At 40.3% G+C, this 24098-nt stretch overlaps 1 protein-coding gene across 4 annotated transcripts in view; it reads right to left on the bottom strand.

Moving 5' to 3' along the window:
- The window catches only part of FARSB (phenylalanyl-tRNA synthetase subunit beta), a gene marked incomplete at both ends in the record, with an annotated part of 68458 nt that overhangs the window by 31465 nt on the left and 12895 nt on the right, over positions 1-24098 (bottom strand). For 2 of the 4 annotated variants that reach the window (XM_080688910.1, XM_080688912.1), the window contains 11 exons: positions 5052-5144; positions 8395-8475; positions 8974-9181; positions 9517-9578; positions 12218-12269; positions 14113-14174; positions 15048-15118; positions 17315-17423; positions 18445-18595; positions 22427-22542; positions 23778-23847. In XM_080688910.1, coding sequence (XP_080545036.1) covers positions 5052-5144; positions 8395-8475; positions 8974-9181; positions 9517-9578; positions 12218-12269; positions 14113-14174; positions 15048-15118; positions 17315-17423; positions 18445-18595; positions 22427-22542; positions 23778-23847 — 1075 coding nt within the window. The remainder of the gene's footprint in view (positions 1-5051; positions 5145-8394; positions 8476-8973; positions 9182-9516; positions 9579-12217; positions 12270-14112; positions 14175-15047; positions 15119-17314; positions 17424-18444; positions 18596-22426; positions 22543-23777; positions 23848-24098) is intronic. The other 2 variants (XM_080688911.1, XM_080688913.1) reach the window with 2 other exon arrangements.

Raw genomic sequence — 24098 nt, 5'->3', positions numbered from 1 at the left:
TCAGAAAACACGCCTGGAAATGCAATGCCTAAAATATATAAGTCGTTTTTAATTTTCAAATCCAGATCAATAAAGACTGAAAATATTCTCGATTCCAGATTTACAAAACAAAAATAATAAATCTGAGCCGGGCGTGGTGGCGCACGCTTGTAATCCCCGCGCTTGGGAGGCGGAGACAGGAATATGGCGCTGGTTCGAAGCCAGCCGCGCTGGCTTAAGAGACCCTGTTTCCAAATAAAAAAATATATAAAATGGGTCTGGGAGTGTACCCCAGAGGTAGAAGGGTTTCCAGGAACCCCAGTACCACCAAAAAATAAATAAATAAATAAATATAAAATAATAATAATAAATCTGATTAGAAAATATGTGAAAGACTAAATGAGACTGTTCATACCTAAGAATTGGTTATTGTTTTCATCATCATTTCTAAAATGAAAGCTGGCTTTAAAGATTCTAAATGTGAATTTTCATATCTTGCCCCATTTCATGGGATAATTGAAGAATTTAAATACCTGAATTTAAATAAAGATTCATAGGAAATTTAAAAACAGGACCAGGGAAAATGTAAATTCAATTAAAATACCAGGACAAGCTTGACATGATAGCATACACCTGTAATCCCAGTACTGAGTAGGCTGAGACAGAAGGATTACAGGTTCGAGGTCAGCCTCAGTGTAACACAGTGAGCCTTGTTACAATATAGAAAATAAAATAGGCTGGGCGTGGTGGCGCACGCTTGTAATCCCTGTGCTTGGGAGGTGGAGACAGGAGGATCGCGCAGGTTCGAAGCCAGCCTTGCTGGCTTAAGAGACCCTGTTTCCAAATAAAAGTATAAAATAGGTCTGGGAGTGTAGCCCGGAAATAGAAGGGCTTCTAGGAACCCCAGTCCCACCAAATAAATAAATAAATAAAAATAAAAAATAAAATAGGGCTAGGGATATAGCTCAGAGGTAGAATGCCCTTCAATCCCTAGTAACACACACACACACACACACACACACACACACACACACACACACAATGAAAAGAAAATAATACATGTGTAGGTGTAAAAAGTATTATACAGCTTACATGAACAGGCTGTGGCTACATTTCTGGTTTTTATTTACTAAAGCAAATAAAATATGTACAGTTGTTGTGTGTGCATGTGTGTGTGTGTGTGTGTGTGTGTGTGGTACTGAAGATTGAACCCAGAACCTACACCTTAGCCCTATTTACTCAGTTGTTGAGGGCCTCAAGTTTCTGAGACTGGCTGCAGTCCTCCAGTTTCAGTATCCCAAGTACTAGGATTATAGGTATGTGCCATCACAACCAGTTCATTTCAGTCTCACTAGTCAGAAGAAGTACACATCCTAGTTCTTTTTTTTTTTTTCCCAGTGGTACTGGGGTTCCTGGAAACCCTTCTACCTCCAGGCTACACTCCCAGACCTATATTTTATACTTTTTTATTTGGAAACAGGGTCTCAAGCCAGCGTGCGCGCGGCTGGCTTCAAACCTGCGCGATCTTCCTGTCTCCGCCTCCCAAGCGTGGGGATTACAAGCATGTGCCACCACGCCCGGCTCCTAGTTCTTTTTAAAGAAGTCAAACTTCACTGCTTTTATCCATAAAGTAAATTTCTCACTTCAAACTATAGCTGTTAGCTCCCACCACATCACATTAACACAAGGGTTTATGAGCAGTATATGGCATTACAATTATTCTCTGCAATCAAACTCTAAGCACCATGAATTAGCTTCTGCCCCAGACTATGACATGAGCTTATTTGAATGTCTGACTTCTCTGCTTCCATTCCTGACACTGGATCGTCTCCTTTCCCCAGAGTCCTTTAAATCTAAATCAAGTCACAAAACTCCTCAAAATCACAGACATGTCCATGAAATTGTGAATGAAACACATCCTACATGGCCCAACAGATCAGGCTCTGCCCTCTCCACCGCCACCTCTGTGCTCCCCTGCCTTCTGGCACCCAGCCACACTAGACACTGTGTGGGTCAGCAAGCAGGGCTCCGCCTGGGGCCGCTGCACTTGCTCTCTCCCCTGCCTGTGCGCTCTTCCTCCAGAGCCTTGTTTCCTCCATATCTCTGCTCAACTATCTCTCCTACAGAGGTCTGCTCTGGCCTTCCTAGCTCAATAGCAGCCCCTCCTAATTCCTGTACAGTTAACACTAAGTCTGCTAAAAGGACTTGCTGGATTGTGTGAAGCAATTTTTTTTTTTTTTTAAAAGCAGGGCATGGTGGCCCGCACTTGTAAATAATCCCAGTACTTGGAAGACTGACACAGGAGGAGTATAACCCGAAGGTAGAAGGGTTTCTAAGAACCACGGTACCACCAAAAAACAAAAACAAAAACAAAAAATATTTTAGGAGAAAGAGACTATATTCATATAAGCTTTATTACAGTATCATTGATATACTTGTTCCATTTCACGTGGCTTTCTTGTTTGTTTTGTTCTTATGGTACTGGACCCAGGGGCATTCTATACCTGAGCTACAACCCCAGCCCTCTTAATATTTTTTATGTTGAAACAGGGTCCCACTAAGTTGCTGAGGCTGATGTCGAATGTGCAATTCTCCTGCCGTAGCCTGCCAAGTACTAGGATTACAGGCAGGTGCTACCATGCCCAGCTTAGTTCCATTTTATGATTAGCTATTGTTGTTAATCTCTTACTGTGCCTAATTTATAAAATCAAACTTTATCTTATGTAGCTATACATGGAAAAACCTATATATACAGGGTTGATCTAAGGGATCCACTGAAGGTCTTAGAACATATTCCCCCCAGATAAAGGAAACTACAGTGTTAAGAGGTAAAAGGAGGTTGAACTTACTGGAATAAAAGCAAGCTACTTTTTTTTTTTTTTTTGGCAATACTGAGGACAGAACCCAGGACCTTGCACAGACTGGGCAGACAAGCACTCTACCACCAAGCTCCTAGATCTAGCTATCAGTTTGCTAGAAATATATTCAGTAATATATACCACTGGAAGATATTCAGCAAACTCCTAAGCGTGAGAGTTCTATAGGACAAATAGCCCAGTTTCTTCAACAAAAAGTGAAAGAACGGGGGTGTGAGTGGGGAGGAAGAACAAGAGAAAGAAACAGATGGATAGGCAACCTGTGGGCTATCTAAGAAGCATGTCAATCACCTTTCATGCATAACTCAAATTGTTAAAAAAAAACACAAAAACAAAATGCTTAGAAAAATGTAAACAGTGAGTAGACATTTGAAGATATTAATACTATCATTAATTTGGGAGGAAGTATTATTCTGTAATTTTGTTTATAATAACTATAATAGTATTTTACATATTTTACTAAATAATGTTTTTCTTTTTTCATCCATTCTCTAACATATCTACTAAGAGAAAAGAGCCCAAAGGTAAGAATTATGCAGACCAGGCATAGTGGCACATGCCTGTAATCCCAATACTTGGGAGGCAGAGACAGGAGGATGGCAGATACAAAGCCAGTCTCAATAACTTAGTAAGATTACGTTTCCAAACAAAAAATTAAACTGGGCTAGGGTATACTGGAGGTAGAAGACCCCTGGGTAAAATCTTTTTGCAGAAAGAACTTAATTACAAGCACATGAACATCTTTACAATTTATTTAGCCATAAATAAATATATTTTAGGATTATATTTATTAAAATAATATAATTATAATTAAATTGGAGTTCAAATTATATTTATTAAAATTTTATTTATTAAAATTATATAAATTAAAATGTCAGCCATTTTAGAAAGGTAGGATGTTGGTAAAGGAAAGATAAAATATAGAACCTGTCAAGTCTAAATAGCATTCATCTCTAATATATTTTATGCAGCAATATTGATTCTTAAATATGCTAAGCCACAGCTATTTATAGTGACAGTTCATACATTTCTGTTTTTTTTCCCTTCTACTTACATTAAATACATAAGTGGAAAGAATATAACAGTTACTGTGTCTTTTTTTTTTTTTTTCTTTCTCTCTTTTGGTGGTACTGGAGATTGAACCCAGGGGCATTCTACCTTTGAGCTAAACCCTAGCCTTATTTTTTTACTTTTTATTTTGAAATAGGGTCTCAACTAAGTTGCTGAGGCTGGCCTCGAACTTGCAATCCTCCTGTCTCAGTTGCCCAGGAATTGGGATTACAGGCATTCATCACTATGCCTGGCTTAGTTATCATATAAGAAATGCTTGACAAATTATACTGGGTTAAAAAGATACATTTGAAATAAACAAAAAAAATCCATTCAAATTTACTTTAAAAAATGATGCAAGTATTAGTCTAAAATATGCAAATATTCGCTTTGCAAATATTAGCCACCATGCCTGGCAAAAGTTCTAAAAATTGGGGGTATTGGGAATATAAGTCAGTGGTAGATCACTTTCCTACCAAGTACAATGCCTTGAATTTAAACCCATCACATGCAAAAAGTAGTGTTAAGAATTTTCATTACCAAAGCATATAAGAACCAGAGCCAGGTGTGGTGGCTCACACCTGTACTCCCAGTACTTGGGAGGCTGTGATAGGAGAACCACAGGTTTAAGGACAGCCTCAGCAACACAGCAAGACTTCCTGCAACCTGGTGAGACCCTGCTTCAAAACTGAACAAAAGCAGGGCTGGGGGTGTAGCTTGGAGGCAGAATCCCCTGAGCTCAATTACTAAGCACACACAAAAAAGGAAAAGAAACTATAGAAGAACCAGCTGTAAACTTTTTTAAAACTCTAAGATTTTTTTTTTTTTTGGTGGTACAGAGGGTGGAACTCAGGGACCTTCTACATGAGCTATATTCCCAGACCTATTTTATGTTTTACTTGGAAACAGGGTCTCACTAAGTTGCTGAGAGCCTCACTAAGTAGCCGAGGCTGGCTTCGAACCTGTACGAAGCTCCTGTCTCAGCCTCCCAAGCGCGGGGATTACAAGTATGCGCCACCACGCCCGGCTTAAACTCTAAGATTTTGCCATATGAGGTATGGGAAAGAAAACCAAAGAAAGTTTTCCTAACTCATATACTGCCCTCTCAAGTTTTTACCCAAATTCTTACTTACTTAAAATTCTTACCTGAAATTCAGCTGTTTTAGGGTTACTTATGTGGACCGCCTTTGTTGCAGAGATATCCAAACCAAGTTTATCAGCAATATCTTCTTGGGAGCACTAAGAAAATACATACGAAACTAACCAACATAGAAAAGCAATGACTGAACTTAAAATGTAAAGCCATTAGTCAACTTACAATGATATCATAGTAATGTATATTTTCTATACAAATTAGTGCATTAGTAATAAGTCAAGAATTTAGCTTATTAATTCAATAACTCATCATTTAACAGTAATAGTTCTCTTACAATGAGCTCTAGCCATGACATGGAGCGGAAGTAAATGTGTGTGTGGCGCTAGACGGTGGTATAACCTACACCCAGGCCCTTCTGCTCTCCCACTCTCCAGCCTCATCCCCTGTGGCCTGTGCACCTCTCTGCCCTTGTTTGAAATGTCCTCCCAGTCTCGCACTTAAGGATGAGCTATGAACTATGTACACTTAGGGTCAAGAAGCAGTTTGCATATATGTATGTATGTATGTATGTATGTATGTATGTATGTATGTGGTACCAGAGGTTGACCCGGGGCAGTGTACTGCCAAGCTGCCCTCCCAGTCCTATTTTAATTTATTTAGAAACAGGGTCTCACTAGCCAGGCGTGGTGGCGCATGCTTGTAATCCCCGCGCTCGGGAGGCTGAAACAGGAGGATCGCACAGGTTCGAAGCCAGCCTCGGCTACTTAGTGAGGCTTTCAGCAACTTAGTGAGACCGTTTCCAAATTAAAAAAAAAAAAAAGGTCTGGGAGTATAGCCCAGAGGTAGAAAGCCTCTGGGTTCCACCCCCAGTACCACCAAAAAGAAACAGGGTCTCACTAGGTTGACGAGAGTCTTACTACTTGCTCGGGCTGTCCTCAAATCTGCGATCCTCCTGTTTCGGCCTCCCAAATACTTGGATTAAAAACGTGCACCGCCACGCCCAGCTGAGTTGACTGTTTCTAACATCTAGACTGTGGTATTTCAGTCACAAGCCTCGGATGAAAACAGGCTTGGGCTAGAATCTAGTCCACAGCAACTGACTGACATGGAGTGGACAAGTTATTACTGCTGTCTTCACAGCAGTTAACTGCTATTCCACAGGGCTGTGTGAGGCGAGCTGGACCCACACAGAAAGCCCTCGGCATGGGGTGAGCACCCCCTGCAACAGCGGCCGGACAGTCAGCGCTGCTGCTCCTCCAAAGACCTGGGGCTGTGCAGTTACATAGTCCAAGTGCGCCGTTCATGAAGAAGGGCAGGGAACACACCCGACTTTACCAGCAGTCATTCTGCAGAGCAACACAGAAGTAGGGAGGGGGACTATGGTTGACTCCATAGGGCTCTGTTTGACTCTATCAAATGTGTGTGTTGGCCGGGCTGGTGGCGCACGCTTGTCATCTCAGTACTTGGGAAACAGACGAGGAACACAGGTCCGCGGTCAGCCTCAGGTACTGTGAGGCCCTCTGCAACATAATGAAAGCCTGTAGCCTGTTTCAAAATAAGAATAAAAACTAGGGCTGGGGGTATAGCTCAGAGGTAGAATGCCCCTGGGTGGTTCAATTCTCAGTACCAAAAACAATATGTGCAATGATTCCTATATTTTATAAACACACACATTTTACATTTTTTTTTTTTTTTTTTTTTTTTTTTTGCGGTACTGGGGATGGAACCCAGAGACATCCTACCTCCGAGCTACACACCCAGCCCTATTTTTTTTCTTTTTTGGTGATACTGGGGATGGAACCCTTCTACCTCCAGGCTATACTCCCAGACCTATTTTATATTTTTACTTGGAAACAGAATCTATTAAGCCAGTGAGGGGCTTTGAGCCTGCACGATCCTCCTGTCACCGCCTCCCAAGCGCGGGGATTACAAGCGTGCGCCACCACGCCCGGCAACCCAGCCCTATTTTTTATTCTTTATTTTGATGCAGGGTCTCACTGAACTGCAAAGTAGCTGAGACTGTCTACAAACAATGACCCTCCTGTCTCAGCCTCCCAAATGCTGGGATTACAAGTGTGCACCACCACACCCGGTCCTTACATATTTTATAAAATAAATTTCTCAGTTATTTTTTCTATTTTACTTTAGTAAAAATTTTGATGCTCAAGCCTGGCGTGGTGGCCCACGCTTGTAATCCCCGCGCTTGGGAGGCAGAGACAGGAGGATCGCGCAGGTTCGATGTCAGCCTCGCTGGCTTAAGAGACCCTGTTTCCAAATAAAAAAATATAAAAGTTTTTAGGTGTCTAGGAGTGTAGCCTGGAGGTAGAAGGGTTTCCAGGAACCCCAGTGCCACAAAAAAAAAAAAAAAAAATTTTTGATGCTCATAACTGGATATGTGTGTGCAACATGAATAGCGTGGTGCTATAAACCTAGCGTACTAAATTAGACAGCAGCAAGGCACTGCTCTAGGAAGACAAGAGGCCAGGGTTCTGCTCATGGTTCCACTGCTGTGGGAAATGTGTTCGGTAATCATCTTCTCTCAGCACTAGGCTTCCTCAGTGGTACAGTGCCTGGCATTTACAACAGGACCTCAATAAATGTCGAGTGAATAACTGCTGATTCTGAAAACTCAAAGCCTAAACTAGAAAATCTAAAGAATCCCTTAACTATCCCAAAAGATTGAGAATTTCAGGGCTGGGACTGAGTTGGGGTAGGAGAAAGTAGCACCCCCAACCCCAGAGGTCATTGAATTAAAACTTCCTTGGATACGTAAGAACTACATGGTAGGCAGCATAGAAACACTCAGCGAAGAGGGGGAAAAAAATCCTACAAATCGCATACACATTTTATTCCTTTAAATGGTCAATCTAGTGGGGGAAGGAGAGTTCCTTCTGATTTTGTAACAAAATTCATTTCCTGATTTAAGCCTTTTATGTCAGCTTTTCAACTCAAAGCAAATGTTTGTGAACATGTTCAAAGGCAAAGAAATAGGTTTAATGTGGAACAGTCCACAAGCCCTTCACCAGGGCGGCATCTAGTGGGCACAGCCACAACCAAATTAAGACCAAATAGCCTAACTTAATAAATTGGGTTATGAAATTCACTGTGAACCCTCAACACTTACATGAAACTATAAAATACTTTGTCATCTGTCACTTCAGACATTTTTTCCTAGGCCTCCATGTTCTTCTGTGATTATACAAAGAAATGCTTCAACAGTTCTTACCAGAAGTCACTCAATGGCAAGCAACAGAGCTATTCTTCTAGAATCTGTCCATTTTAGCAGTCTAGATTTTAAAAATTCATATACAGAATCACAGAATAAATAATTCAGACATCTGAATTATGTATTGAACAATCAGCCAACAGAAAAAAGCATGTTCTAAGACATACCAGAGCAAAGGTAAGCGCTTCGGTGAATCCGGCCGCTGCGATGTCGTGTCTGAGAAGTTCGGTGAGCTTATTAAGGGGAAACTGGGGGGAAAATGTACTCCATCATACCTCAATAAAATCTCTTGTTTTCTTTAAAAGATTTATACAGAACATATATGTTGTTAACGGAAAACATCCCCCTCATTAACACACTGCTAATACCACCATCCCCCACCCTCAGCACTGCGACAGCCCTCTACTTCTGGACAGAGAGACGGCATCCCCGCCCCCTCGACCCCTGCATCTCCCTCAAGCTTCTACTTTCAGGTCCTAGTTGAGACAATGAGTCTCCCAGTTTGAGATTCAACAAGGGCTCCACACTCAAAACCTGTCTTTCTTCAAAGAACCAGTCATTACAGGTTTTCAACGGACTCTAATCACTTGGGCATCTGCTTTGTATCCCCTCCATAACAAATGCTCCCACAGCACAGCATGCCCAAACAGCCTTAATTCCTACATTCTGTTTTTCTCGAAGCCTTCCTGGCATTCAATAATCAGTTTCTAACAATACGGAGTGTTTATTTAAGGGTGCAATCTTACTTGATTAGCTATGGTGTATGTTTTCGGGAGACTCATCTGAATGTTGTTATATCCATAGGCAATAGCTGCGTCTTCTACAATATCACACGCATGGATAATGTCAGCTCTGGTTGGAGGGATTTCAATTTCAATCTGATTCCCATCACCGATGACTTCTGACTTTAAACACATCCTGGTCAGAAGCTTGGCAAGATTTCCTGGAGTTTCTCTGAAGAAAAAAAAAAAATACAAACCATAAACTTTGAAGGATTATGTAAAACATATTTATATTTCATTTTCAGATATGCTACTACCTGAAATTATAGCGTTCCTTTATATGTCCCATTATACATCCTAACCAAAGCTCTATCATTTCTTAACTTACCCTGAAGGATATAAAAATCTTCTCCACGCCTTCTTTCAGAAAAAAAATTGAACAGCCTTGTATGAGGTTTGCACACATCAAGCATAAAGTAACTAATGAATAAACTAATGACAAATTGAGAGAGAGCCTAATTCCCACACTCCAGCAATAAGTAAATAAATAAATTTTTCAAAGCGTACTTGATTCCAACTTTCTTGTTAATTACATCAGCTCTCACCATCTCTTTTCGGTAAGCCAGTTCCTTAAAGAGAAAAAGAATTTGAAAGTTTAAATCATTCCCCATCAGATACAGCAACAGATCTTTCTAATTCAGTTAGTTGTTGTTACAGTTTTATTACCCTACAAAGAAATTGTCTCTGGAGTCACATATTGCAAATAAACTTGCCAGGCGTGGTGGCACAGAACTATCATCCCAGTACTTGGGAGGCTGAGACAGTTTGTTAGCAAGTCAGCAAGACCTTGTTTCAAAATAAATAAAAAGGGCTGGGGGTATAGCTTAGAGGTAGAATGCCCCTGGTTTCAATCCCTAGTACCACAATAAATAAATAAATAAATAAATAAATAAATAAATAAATAAACTTACTATTTGAAAACATTGGAGAACATCCCTAACCCTTTTTTATTTTGTTTTTTGTTTGTTTTAGTGGTAATTAAACCTAATTTTAGTGGGGATTAAACCTAAGAGTGCCCTAGTTGTACACTACACCCCTAGCTCTTTTTATTTTTACATAATCTCATGTAAAAAAAACACTGGCCTCGAACCTGCAATCCTTCTGCTTCAGCCTCCCATGTACTGGGATTACAGGCATGCATCACTGTGCCTGCCTAAAAGGCCACACATTTAAAAACCTATTCCAGCCAGGCGTGGTGGCGCATGCTTGTAATCCCCATGCTTGGGAGGCGGAGACAGGAGGATAATACAGATTCGAAGCCAGCCTCGCTGGCTTAAGAGACCCTGTTTCCAAATAAAAAATATAAAATAGGTCTGGGAGTGTAGCCCGGAGGTAGAAGGGTTCCATCCCCAGTACCACCAAAAAATAAATAAGTAAATAAAATTAAAAAATAAAAACCTGTTCTAGCCGGGCGTCGTAGCGCACGCTTGTAATCCCAGCATTTGGGAGGCTGAGACCGGAGGGTCGCAATTCGCAGACAGCCTCAGCTACTTAGTGAGGCCCTCTGCAACTCAGTGAGATCCGGTTTCAAAATAAAGAATAAAAAATAGGGCAGGGGCTGTAGCTCGGAGGTCGAATGCCCTTGAGTTCCATCCCCAGACCCACAAAAATAAATAAATAAGAACCTGTTTTGACACGTGGAAGGGCCCGATCCAGAGCCTCGCTACTCCCAAGGCAGAAAGAGCAGCATCACTGGAGCACCGTGAGCAAGGCAGAGCTCAGGGCCCCAGAGCAGCAGCAGGGACTCTGGACACACTAATGTCCAGTCTGCAGGCCACGAAGATGCCCGGGGGCAGCACCTGGGCGCACGTGGGAGCCTGGGAGGTGTGGGGCTAGATGCTAACGATCACAGTAGGAAGAACAAACCTCTATTAAATAGTTACTGTGAGCTAAACATCAGAAGACAAACGATTTTTTTTTTTTTGGTAGTACTGGGGATTGAACCCAGGCGCATTTTACCTCCGAGTTCTGTCCCCACTCCCCACTCCCAACTCTTTTTCATTTTTATTTCGAAACGGGTTCTTGCTAGGTTGTGGAGCATCTCCCTGTTGTACTGCTAAGGCTGTTCTCCAACCTGCTATCCTCCTTTCTCGGCCTCCCAAGTACTAGGCCTTCAAGTGTGCCAGTCTCTCTGTATCTCTATCACTTTAATCTACTTTAAAAGCTACTAACTATTTAGGCTCTGACTCACTTCACAAATAACAGGGAAACAGTGGAAAATCCAAAGGATAAAAGCTCACCAAAGAATGGTCTCAGTCCACTCTTTGGACTAAAGTCAGAGCCACAACTAAATGACTGTGATACTGTCATGTTTTAGAATGTCCACCTTTTATTTTTATTTTTTATTTTTTTTGGCGGTACTGGGGGTGAAACCCACAGGCTTTCTACCTCCGGGCTATACTCCCAAACCTTTTTTTTTTTTTAAATTTTATTTGGAAACAGGGTCTCACTAAGTTGCTGAGAGCCTCACTAAGTAGCTGAGGCTGGCTTTGAACCCGTGCAATCCTCCTGTCTCAGCCTCCCAAGCACGGGGATTACAAGCGTGCGCCACCACGCCCGGCTTAACATCCACTTTTTATGACATCACTTTGGGGGGAAATAACCCAGTCAATTAAGAATGATACTAGTTTAGACTTTTAACCAAGATCCAAAGTCCTAACAATAACTGTGCTTATTGCAAAATTACTCTTATTAATACATCTGGAATTATTTATTAGTTACAGTTATGCCCCTCAGCAATTGTTAATTCAACTGTGAATAGACTAATTAGATTTGCAGGGCCAAATAATCTTTAAAGGGATGAGACTATAAATTACCCAGTTAACTCGTTAGAAATAAAAAATAAGAATTAGGGCCTTATGTTATATAAATCAGTGCTGAAGTCAGACTGTCTGAACTGGAATCCCAGCTCCACCACGTAATAGTAATAAGCAACCTGCTTCACATCACAAGATCTCAAGATCCTTTCTAGAAAAAGCCTAATAATAATGCTTTCAGGATTATTTTGAGGACTGAATCAACATAATGTACATACTACAATGCCTGGCACGAGGGTAGTTTGGTGGGTGGGTGGGTGAGTGGATGGATGGATGGATGGTGGACAGATGGATGGACGGACGGACGGATGGACAGACGAGCAGCAAGAATACACGTACTCTATAGCCACTCGGTAGCACTGTCATCTTCATCATTGTTCTTAAATACTTACTGGAAAGGTATTTGATTTTCCATTAGGAGAAACTACCTCAGCTGCTTCAACCCTAAAAGAAAAAAATCAGAAAATACTTAAGAAAACAATGGGCCATAAAGTCTAGGAATCTGTATGGTTAGTAAATCTTTATTTTGATTTACAAATCCAGCCTCTACACATTCAGTCAGTCACATTCTAACACTGTGGCTTGGATGAATCTCCTAAGATTCCCACGTTTCTTGAGGCAGTGGCCACTTAAAAAGTGTTGGCACGGGCCAGTAATCCCTGTACTTGGGAGGCTGAAACAAGAGGATCGCAGGTTCGAGGACTGCCTCACCTCAGCAAGCAGTGAGACTCTCACTAACCTAGCAAGACCTTGTTTCAAAATCAAAATAAAATAGGGCCGGGGGTGTAGCTCAGAGGTAGAATGTCTCTGAGACCAAGCCTCAGAACAAAAAAAAGCCGGGCGTGGTGGCGCACGCTTGTAACCCCAGCATTCGGGAGGCTGAGACCTGGAGGATCGCGGTTCGCAGACAGCCGCAGCTACTCAGTGAGGCCCTGTGCAACTCAGTGAGAGCCGGTTTCAGAATAAAAAATAGGGCAGGGGGTGTAGCTCGGAGGTCAAATGCCCCTGGGTTTCATCCCTAGACCTGCAAAAAGAAAAAGAAAGAAAGAAAGAAAGAGAGAGAGAAAGAGAAAAGAAAAGAAGAAGAAAGGGAGGAAGGCAGGAAGGAAGGGAGGGAAAGAGGGAGGAAAGTTTCTTTACCAGTAGTGCAAAGTATGCTTCCTTTATGAACTCTAGGCCAATCTGGTATCCCAGGCTTTATCAGGGCAGTGTGTTACATGACAAAAGCTAACTGATATATTCACTGAAATGGATATCAGTTAAAAAAAAATACACAACAAAACAACTGATATAGCCCATAAAGTTCCAGTCATTCTTTTTACAGTTATGTTTACTTTGATTTATAATTAACATCATAGTGATGTTATAATGATTTATAATTAACATCATAGTGATGCTGGTAGAGAGTAAGGACCATATAGATGTGCTAAATATATTTTTATCCATTTATTTATTTATGTTGGTGGTACTGGGGTTCCTGGAAACCCTTCTACATCCGGGCTACACTCCCAGACCTATTTTTATATTTTTATTTGGAAACAGGGTTTCTTAAGTCAGTGTGGCTGGCTTCAAACCTGCGTGAACCTCCTATCTCCGCCTCCCAAGCACGGAGATTACAAGCGTGTGCCACCACGCCTGGCACTAAATATATTTTTAAATTAAAAACATGCTTTAAAAGTAATCTGACTAAGCTGAGTATGGTGGCACATGCTTGTAATCCCAGCATTTTGGAGGCTGAGACAGGAGGACTGTGGTTTGCGGGCAGCCTCAGCTACTTAGTGAGGCCCTTTGCAACTCAGTGAGACCCTGTTTCAAAATAAAGAATACAAAATAGGGCTGGGGGTGTAGCTCAGAGGTAGAATGTCCCTGGGTTCCACCCCCAGTACCGCAAAAAAAAAAAAAAAAAAAGCAATCTGACAGATGCACACGCAGGATGCTGTGCCCTGGCAGGGGCCTGTCTACCTCTGCCTGGTCTGCTGCTCCTCCCTCTCTACAGATGCAAATCCAATGATCCCTGAACTCAGCTTAGTTTCGCTACCTCCAAGAGGCCTTCCCCGCCGCCTCAGCAGGCAGCAGCTCACCTTCACAAACACCAGGGCGGCACCGAGACTTTGTAAGGGCCTTAGCGCCTGTCGCTTTCTACAGGAGGTACATGAGTCTATCTCCCCAGACACGTTCTGTGTTCTAGTTAGAGGAACCATGTTCGCCACTGTCATGTCTTGCACCAGGTCTTAACGCCTGGGCTTCAGAACGGTGTCTCATCAATAAACTTGCTGAAGGCACTTACGTGAATTGATTTCCACAATATTCACTGAACATGGTAACAATAATATCAAGAACTATTTTTGCCTGCAAAAGAAGAAAATTAACATTATGGTAATCTACATAGTCTCTCTTCATGCAGATGGTAATGAGCACTTAACATAATTTAGTACCTACACATTTAAAAATAGACCTTTCTGTACACATTCCAAGAAAGGAAGTGGAGGAAAAGCTGTGTGAAGGCCCACTCTTCCCTTCAGGTGCTCTGCATTTATGCCGTTCTGAGAGTTACAACCCGTGGCTGAGACAGATCGTTTAGTGCCCCGACCTCGGTTCCCCAGGTTTCAGGACAAAGAAGGCTACAGACTGGGGTAAATGTTATCTACATCCTACGTCTGTGAAACCAGACTGCTTGGGTCCTGGCTCGGCCACCTCCTAGCGGTGTGACTCTGCACAGCCTACCTCTCCTCACTCCATCTCGGGTTTCTTGTTTCTTTTTTCTTCTTTTTGGCGGTACTGGGGTTCCTGGAAGCCCTTCTATCTCTGGGCTACACTCCCAGACCTATTTTTATATTTTTATTTGGAAACAGGGTCTCTTAAGCCAGCGCGCACGGCTGGCTTCGAACCTGCGCGATCCTCCTGTCTCTGCCTCCCAAGCGCGGGGATTACAAGCGTGCACCACCATGCCCGGCTCTAATTCTTCCATTTTAAAGTTAAAAAAAATATGTAACTTTTTATTAAATTCCTAGGCAGACATTAAGTGCTCATTAAACATTTCTCAAGTTAATGAAACACCATAAACAAAGTATAGAATATCAAAATAGTTTTAATTTTCTAAATTTCTAAGTCATGTTCCCACCTACCAAATAAATATAGTTTAATATGAACCATATAGTCTTGGCCTAGAAGTAAACACTATACTGTCTGATGGTACAAAATTAGAATAAAAACTGTACTTACCTTAGTAAAGTCAGTTCCAGTGCATTCAATAAATACATTTTTTGTATTTACTGTTATTTTGGAATGATTTCCTGCAATAAACACAGAGCAGTAAAAACAAATCGGTTTCAGAAATGTCAGTGTATAACATGACTCAACAAAACAAAAAACACATTTTAAACTTAGAATACAACAGAATCTACCACAGGTAAGGGGATATGGGACTTTTATTGTAAGCTACCTACTGCAAGCTGGAGAGTACTGATCAATAACATCAGGCCTCTAAGTGTTACCTTAATTAATTGTTAACACAACCCTATCATATAACTACAGACAACTAAGATTTGAAAAGATGACGCTGCTTGATGAGGATTACAAACTCTTAGGCAGCAAGATTAAGATTTGGACTAGGTGGTTAACTCTGAGGCCCATGTTTTTGTTTTTGGTATTGGGATTGAACTCGGGAGCATTCTACCTCTGAACCATACCCCCAGCCATATATATATATATATATATATATATATATATATATATATATATATATATATATATATTCTTTTTAAATTTATTTTTGGTGGTACTGGGGGAGGAACCCAGAGGCTTTCTACCTCCGGGCTATACTCCCAGACCTTTTTTATATTTTATTTGGAAACAGGGTCTCACAAAGTTGCTGAAAGCCTCACTAAGTAGCTGAGGCTGGCTTCGAACCTGTGTGATCCTCCTGTTTCAGCCTCCCAAGCGCAGGGATTACAAGCGTGCGCCACCACGCCCGCCCGGCCTATATTTTTTATTTTGAAACACAGTATCACTACATTTAAAGGTTTGCCTTGGCCGGGTGTGGTGGCGCACGCTTGTAATCCCAGTATTCAGGAGGCTGAGACCGGAGGATGGCAGTTTGCAGACAGCCTCAGCTACTTAATGAGGCCTTCCGCAACTTAGTGAGACCCTGCCTCAAAATAAAGAATAAAAAATAGGGCTGGGGGTGTAGTTTGGAGGTCAAATGTCCCCGGGTTCCATCCCCAGACCCGGAAAAAAAAAAAAAGGTTGGCCTTGAATCTGTGATCCTCCTGGCTCAGCCTCCCAAATACTAAGATTACAGACTTATGCAGGGGATGCTGGCCAGAGGCCCATATTTTTGACCACTGTAACTGCTAGAGTCTGAGATTTCAAAGAGATACTCCTTTACATGTGAAACAAGTTAAACCAACACATTCAGACTGCCTCATAAAAATAGCCTTCAAAAAGAAATTAGAAAGCCGGGCATGGTTGTGCATGCTTGAAATCCCAGTTCTTGAGAAACTGAGACAGGAGGATCGCAAGTTCAAAACCAGTCTCAGCAGTTTAGTGAGGCTCTCAGAAACTTAGTGAGACCCTGTTTTCAAATAAAATATAAAAATGGGTCTGGGGAGGTAAAGGCCCCTTGGTTCCATTCCCAGTGCCCCCTTCAAAAAAAAAAAAAAAAAAAGAAAAGAAAAGAAAAAGAAAGAAAGAAATTAGAGTACAAAATGTAGACAGTTTAAACCAGGTGTGGTAACACATGACTATAATCCTAGTACTCTGGGAGGCTGAGACTGTAAGATTGCAGACTGAAGTCCAGCCTCAGCAATTCAGCAAGGCCCTCATCAACTTACTGAGACCCTGTTTCAAAAAATAAAAAATTGAGATATGGATATAGCAGTAAGATGAAACACCCCTGGTTTCAATCCCCAGAACCAATAAAAAACAATAAACAAAATGTTTTAGTTTAACTATAAAACTACAGCCAGAGTTTGACTCTGAGTTTAACCAAATCAATTACTGCTATAACCAAAGCGTCAACATAAATAATAAAAATAGTATAATGCATTAAAAATAGTCATGCATTTATAAAATATATAATAACCAGCAATAAAATGTATTTAATAGATGAATGAAAACAAGTATTAAAATAAAATCTACAAATCAGGCATGGTGGTGCATGCTTGTAATTTGAGAGGCTGAGACAGGAGAATGGCAATTCGCAGCCAGCCTCAACTACGTGGTGAGGTTCTTTGCAGCTCAGTGAGACCCTGTTTCACAATAAAGAATAAAAAATAGGGTTGGGGGTGTAACTAGGAGGTAGAATACCCCTGGGTTCCATCCCCAGTACTGCAAAAAATATAAATAAGTAAAATTAAACTTACAAAAGAATCAAGAGTCTCAGATTGAATTGTTTGATTTGATTCAGCCAAGTCCATTGAGAATTCTACAAAAATCCTTTAGAATGAGAAGAAACAGCAATAATCCAAGATGCTTATAAAGTGACTCACCATTGATGATCGGAGGCATCGACAGGACAACACCGTTGCTATCATAGATCACTGGGTACAGAGGTTTGTTTTCAATGATATGTAAATAATGTTTGAGGTGATTGTCAGTCTAAAAAAATTAGGTGGAACAAAATAATGTTCTATTTTTTATTACTATAGTTCAATTTATACATGAACCTGATATTAGAAGAGGGGAGAATCAGAAAAACATTAAAACATGTCAAATCACAGAAAGTCCTAAACTTAGAAGACTTGCAAACTTAAATTAGTATCTTAATATCCTATTCAACTTCATCTCCTACTGGGAAGAGATAAGAAGATCACTGAGCTATTTTTCAAGTATGGTCGAGTCATCTGAAACAAAATGCAAACCAGCACAAAGCTATCTGAATAAACCCAAAGAAATCATGTGCGAATCAGGTCAAAGATAGCTGCTACTTCTTCTACATGATGCTCACTATTTTTACTTGTTATTTGCAATCTAAAGTGGCACTGAATTAATTTTCATCGTTGGACTCAAAAATGCTAATGGGAGGCAGACATTTTCTAACGATTCCTCACAACACACAAAACTAGCAAAATATTGTATTCCTTATACTAGCTTGAATTTTAATTATATACACATTCAGCCGGGCGTGGCGGCACCGGCTTGTAATCCCAGCATTTGGGAGGCTGAGACAGGAGGATCGCGGTTTGTGGACAGCCTCAGCTACTTAGTGAGGCCCTCTGCAACTCAGTGAGACCTGGTATCAAAATAAAGAATAAAAAATAGGGCATGGAGTGTAGCTCAGAGGTTGAATGCCTCTGGGTTCCATCCCAGACCCGCAAAAAAAAAATAATAATAATAGTTATATACACATTCAAAGATTACTATATGGTGTAGTCTATTTCAGAGGTTCTCAATTCTATAAGTCCTTTAAAATCATCCTAGAGATTTAAAAAGTAAAAACAAACAAAACAAAATGATCTAGGCCCTACTCTAAGTCAGATGAATCAGTATCTTTTGGTTGGTCCCCAGATATTATTATTTTCTACAAAGCATTCATTACATTTCCCTAATTCTAAGACTTGCTTTGATGATATCTGAAGACTTTATTACAAGCTAATATATACTAAAAAAGAATATTTACCTTGTAGATGTTCATTAATTCACAGGCCGTATACTCCTTGGTCTTATTCAGAGGCTTGAATTTGATATCTGAAGGACGCTTTGCAGTAAAGGTAAATGGGCCTGACAAAGTGTCCAAGTCATGGGTACCAATGGCAACCAGTGCTCTTTTCCTAAATATTGAGAGAAAGTGGAAAAGGGGAAAGGAAGGGAAAGGAAGAGGGAAATAGATCTGAATATACAAAAGCAGAAATCCAAAAATAACATAGACTCTCTGCTTTAAAATTTTTATTTTAAATACTTCCCTAAAATAGTCCAGTGCTACTATATGGCATCTTAGTGGGATATAATGAACAAATTCTCACAACTACTTATTAAGGTAGTGATAGATTGTGGATACCCTCAGACTTAGCAAGACCCTGGTTTCAAAATAAAAAGAGCTGGGTGTGGTGGCACATGCTTGTAATCCTAGTACTTGGGAGGCTAAGAAAGGAGGATCGCAGATTCAAAGCCAGCCTTGGCAACTTAGGGAGGTTCTCTGCTAAGCTGATACCTTATTTCATAAATTAGTGAAACCCTGTTTCCAAATAAGAAATAAAATTGGGCTGGGGGTATAGCTCAGAGGTAGTAAACCTCTGGGTTCAATCCCCAGTACCACAAACAAAGAAAAAAAATAAAGGCTGGGGGTGTAACTCAAAGGTAAATGACTCTAGGTTCAATCCCCAGTATTAAAAAAAAAAATGTTTAGCAAAAACTAAAGGAATTATGACCGCTAGACCCGCATTACAGAAAATTCTCAAGGAAACACTGTGAATAGGAACGTACCAAACATTCTCAATATATTAGCTCACCAAATGTTTCAGAAGAGTAAGTCAGTAAGAACAGAACAAAGAATATTCAAAACGTCCCAAAGAAAATTAACAAAACGTCAAGGACAACTATGTACCTTTCAGTAATAAAGGGAAGAACAGGCCCCATCATACTAACAGTGGTAACTTCACTATTCCATCTCACCAATAGATAGGTCACCTGGACAAAACTCAACAGTCAGAGATGTGCGGCACTGCGGATCAAATGGACCCAATGCACATTTATAATGCATGCTGTCCAACGGCTGCAGGATACAGATTCTTTTCATCAACACATGGAACATTTTCCAAGATAGATCACGCATGATGCCATAAAGCAAGCCATGATTTTTTCTTCTTTCTCCCTTTTTTTTTGTGTGTGGTACTGGGGATTGAATCTAGGGACCTTCTAGGTCTGAGCTGTACCTCAGCCCTTTTTATTTTTGTTTTTAAAACAAGGTTTCACTAGATTGTTAAGAGTTAAGTAGTGGTATGTTTTTGTTTTGTTTTGGGGTTTTTTTGTTGTTGTTGTTTTGTTTGGGGTTTTTTTGGTGATACTGGGGATTGAACCCAGAGGGATCTACCTTTGAGCTCTATCCAGCCCTATTTTTTCCCCCAGAACTGGGGATTAAACCTAGGAGCATTCTACCTCTGAGCTACAACCCTGAGCCCTATTTTATTTTTATTTTGAAACAAGGTCTCACTAGGTAATGAGATTCTCATTACTTGCTGATTGCTGAGGTTGTCCTCGAACCTGCAATCCTCCTGTCTCAGACTCCCAAATACTGGGATTACAAGTGTACGCCACCATGCCTGACTTAATGTCTAGTTTCATTCTACAGTGATCTGATAAAATGAAAAAAGTTATTTCAATTTTTTTAATTATATAAAACTTGAAGCTGGACATGGTGACACATGCCTATAATCCTAATATTTAGGAAGCTAAAACAGGAAGATTGCAGGTTCTAAGCCAGCCTCAGCAACTTTGCAAGGCTAGTTCAATCCCCAATTAACACTTAAAAAAAAAAAGAAAAGTAAGAATGAACCAGCATTTGGGAGGTGGAGACAGGAGGATCAAGGTTCATGGACTGCCTCAGCTACTTAGTGAGGCCCTTTACAACTCAGAGAGACGCTGTTTCAAAATAAAGAATAAAAAATAGGGCTGGAAGGCGTAGTTCGGAGGTAGAATGCCCCTGGGTTCAATCCCCAGTACTGGGGGGGGGGGGGAGATGAACCAAATACATAGGTTGGTTCCATAATTTATCTATTGTATATCACTATACAATATCACTATAGTGATACTCAGGCAGTGATATTCAGGCTGACGATGTAGCTCAGAGGTATAATGCCTCTGGGTTCAATCCCCAGTACACAACAAGGAAATAAAAACTCACTTTTCTATTTTTATTCAAGACATATGTAACTGTCAATATACCTTGAGATAGCTGGGCATGGTTTGTAATTCCCACATTTGGGAGGCTGAAACAGGAGGATCATGGTTCGAGGACAGCCTCAGTTACTTAGTGAGTCCCTTTGCAACTCAGAGAGACCTTGCTTCAACATAAAGAATAAAAAAACAAGGCTAAGGGTGTAGCTTGGAGGTAGAATGACCCTGGGTTCCATCCCCAGTACTGCAAAAAAAAAAAAAAAAAAAAAAAATTACACACACACACACACACACACCTTGAGATCAATAAGAAATAACTTTTTTTTTTTTGGTACTGGAAATTGAACCCAGAGGCATTCTACTTCAAGCCAGATTTTATTTCTTATTTGGAAAAAGGGTCTCACTAAGTTGCTGAGAGCCTTGCTAAGTTGCCAAGGCTGGCTTTGAACCTGTGTTCCTTCTGTCTCAGCCTTTCAAGTACTGGGATTACAAGTATGCACCACCAAGGCTGGCTATGATATAACTTACTTCAAGACCAACACAGAACAACTTTATATACTGAAGGCTTGGGTTTCTCATCATATCTAAATATATCATTTTTATTAGGAGTTTTTGAAATACTGAAATTATTTCAAGGACTCCCATCCTTACCTTCCTTGACTTTTAAGAGTTTAGAAATTATAGGTTTGAATATCACTGCACCAAAGAGAGTTGTGCAGGAAATGATGAATAGTAACGTAGAGATAGAATTAAGTATAATTTAGTAACTTAAAGTCCAGTTTATTCATTCATTCATTTTTTTTGTGCTAGGCACAGATGCTATCACTAAACTATACCCCCACACTCAAATTCAAGTTTTATCTATCTATCTGCAATTATATTTATATAAAAAACTGAGATGAAGATTGAACCCAGAAGCATTCTACCTCTGAGCTATACCCCCAACTTTATTTTTAGTCTTTATTTTGAAACAGGGTCTCATGGCTGGCTATGAACCTATGATTCTCCTGTCTCAGCCTCCCAAGTACTGGGATTACAAGCGTGCACCACCACACCTGGCCGATTTTTTTTATTTTGAAACAGGGTTTCAGTAAGTGGCAGAGGGTCTCACCAAGTTGCTGAGGCTGGACTTGAACATGTGATCCTCCTGTCTCAGCCTCACAAGTACTGTGATTACAGGCTTGCAACTGTAATTACAGGCTTCGTCTTCATTGTTTGTTTGTTTGTTTTCAGTACTGGGGAATCCACCTCTGAGCTACACCCCCAGCCCCATTTTTTATTCTTATTTTGAAACAGGGTCTCACTAAGTTGCAGAGGGCCTAAGTAACTGAGGCTAGCCACGAACCTGTGATCCTCCTGTCTCAACCTCCCAAGTAATGGGATTATAAGCATATACCACCATATCCATATTTTTTTCATTTTTAAAATTCTACACCATACTTCAAATTACCAAAGCTAATACTTAGTAGTATAATTCATTAATAATGATTTGAACAAAATGATAAAAAAAAACAAGAAAATCTCTAGGACTAGATAATTCTCTATATAGTACTCAAAAAATATCCACCATTTCTTCATGAATATACCAAATGTAAATGGTAACAAATATATATCTGGTAAAGCAAAATTAAATTCTCACATACAATTCATTTAGGAATATTGAAAAACAATCTACAGACGAGGAGGAAACAGAAAGATGTACAGAGGGAGGAAGGCAGAAGGAGGAGAGTGAGAGGGGACGCCAAGCAGAAAACAGGCGAAACCCGAACCTGCAAATGTTCTGGTGCAATTTCTCCTGAAGTTCAATGAAGCTGTCATATCGATCTTGAGTAAACTTTATATTCCGGAGAACTGCTGCTACTGCAAAAGGGCGTACTTTAGCTGTCTGAAAATCAAAAGGCCATTAAGATGGTAAATATTGAGGCTTTTCTCTGTAGTAAGAGCTCATAAGAACATGGCTGCTCTCCTGACAATGCTACAGGGTTTGATTCAAACAAGTGTACTTTCACTTATTCCATCGACAAGTAATAAGAGTGGTAATCAAGAGCTAGTCACTGGCCTCACAGAATTTACATTTCAGTAAGATTTCTAAAAACTTACAAAAGCATTGGGAAAATTAATATATAGAAATAATATGCTCATAGTTTATACTTTCACTAAAATAACCCCTTTAAATGTAAATGCTAGCCGGGCGTGGTGGCGCACACTTGTAATCCCGCACTTGGGAGGCAGAGACAGGAGGATCGCGCAGGTTCGAAGCTAGCCGCGCTGTCTTAAGAGACCCCTGTTTCCAAATAAAAAAGTATAAAAATAGGTCTGGGAGTGAAGCCCGGAAGAACGTTTTCCAGGAACCCCAGTACCACCAAAAATAATAATTAATAATAATAATAATAATAATAATAATAATAGTAAATGTAAATACTAAGCAAGCACTCTGACAATAAGCAGCAACCCCAGGCCCCAGCCCTCAAATGTGTTTTATTTAATTTTTGGTCTTGGGAATAAAATCAGGAGGTTCTACCTTGATGTTATGTTTACAGTCCTACTTTTTTTTTCTTGAAACAGGGTCTTACTGAGTTGATGAGGGCCTTGCTAAATTGCTGAGGTTGGCCCTGAACCTGCAGTCCTCCTGTGTGAGCCTCCCAAATACTGAGATTACAAGTGTGGCACCATGCTGAGTTTTAAATATGTTTTAAAAAATTATTTGAAGATTTTCCAAAATTATTTATGGACAATAGGTACTTTGCTCTCTTTTGTTTCTTGGTAATAAGTTGATACTAGAGCTAGGGACTAAAACACCCATTTTAGCAAAGGATTACAGAAAACTGCAGTGATAGAAAAGTCAGATTTGTTCCTGTTTCCTCCCACCTTATAGACACACACAGAGTCCTTATAAAGGGAAAATAAGTTGGGCCTGGTGGTTTACGCCTGCAATCCTAGTACTTGGGAGGCTAAGATGGGAGAATCGTGAGTTTGCAGACTGTCAGCAACTCAGCGAGAGTACTTCCAAATAAAAAATAAAGTAGAGCTGAGGAGTGGTCCAGAGGCAGAAGGCCCCTGGATCCCATCCCCAGTACCATAAAAAAAGGGGGGAGAGGGGTAGGAATAAGAACTTATTACCTCTTCTGTGATGATCAACTTTTGAATTTCTCCATTAGGCATTACCCGTTTATATACTGGAGCTTTTATCCTAAAAGAATAGTAACACAAGGTTACTCATAGTCAAAATATTTGATAAATTGATTATATACTACGCTTAAATAAATAGTATACATATCAATAAAATTAGGGCAATGGATGACGGGCTATAGTTAAGTAATAATAAAAACATTATTACATTATTAGTTAAGTAATAATAAAAACTAACAAACTTTCTAATATTTAAAGTTGCCCAGAAATGGTACAAGATGCTTTAGGTAACGAGTTCCTATCACTGGAGTC

The sequence above is a fragment of the Muscardinus avellanarius genome (genome assembly GCF_963383645.1).
Source record: "Muscardinus avellanarius genome assembly, chromosome: 2".
Taxonomy (NCBI): Eukaryota; Metazoa; Chordata; class Mammalia; order Rodentia; family Gliridae; genus Muscardinus; species Muscardinus avellanarius.
This window is presented reverse-complemented; position numbering and strand designations above follow the sequence as displayed.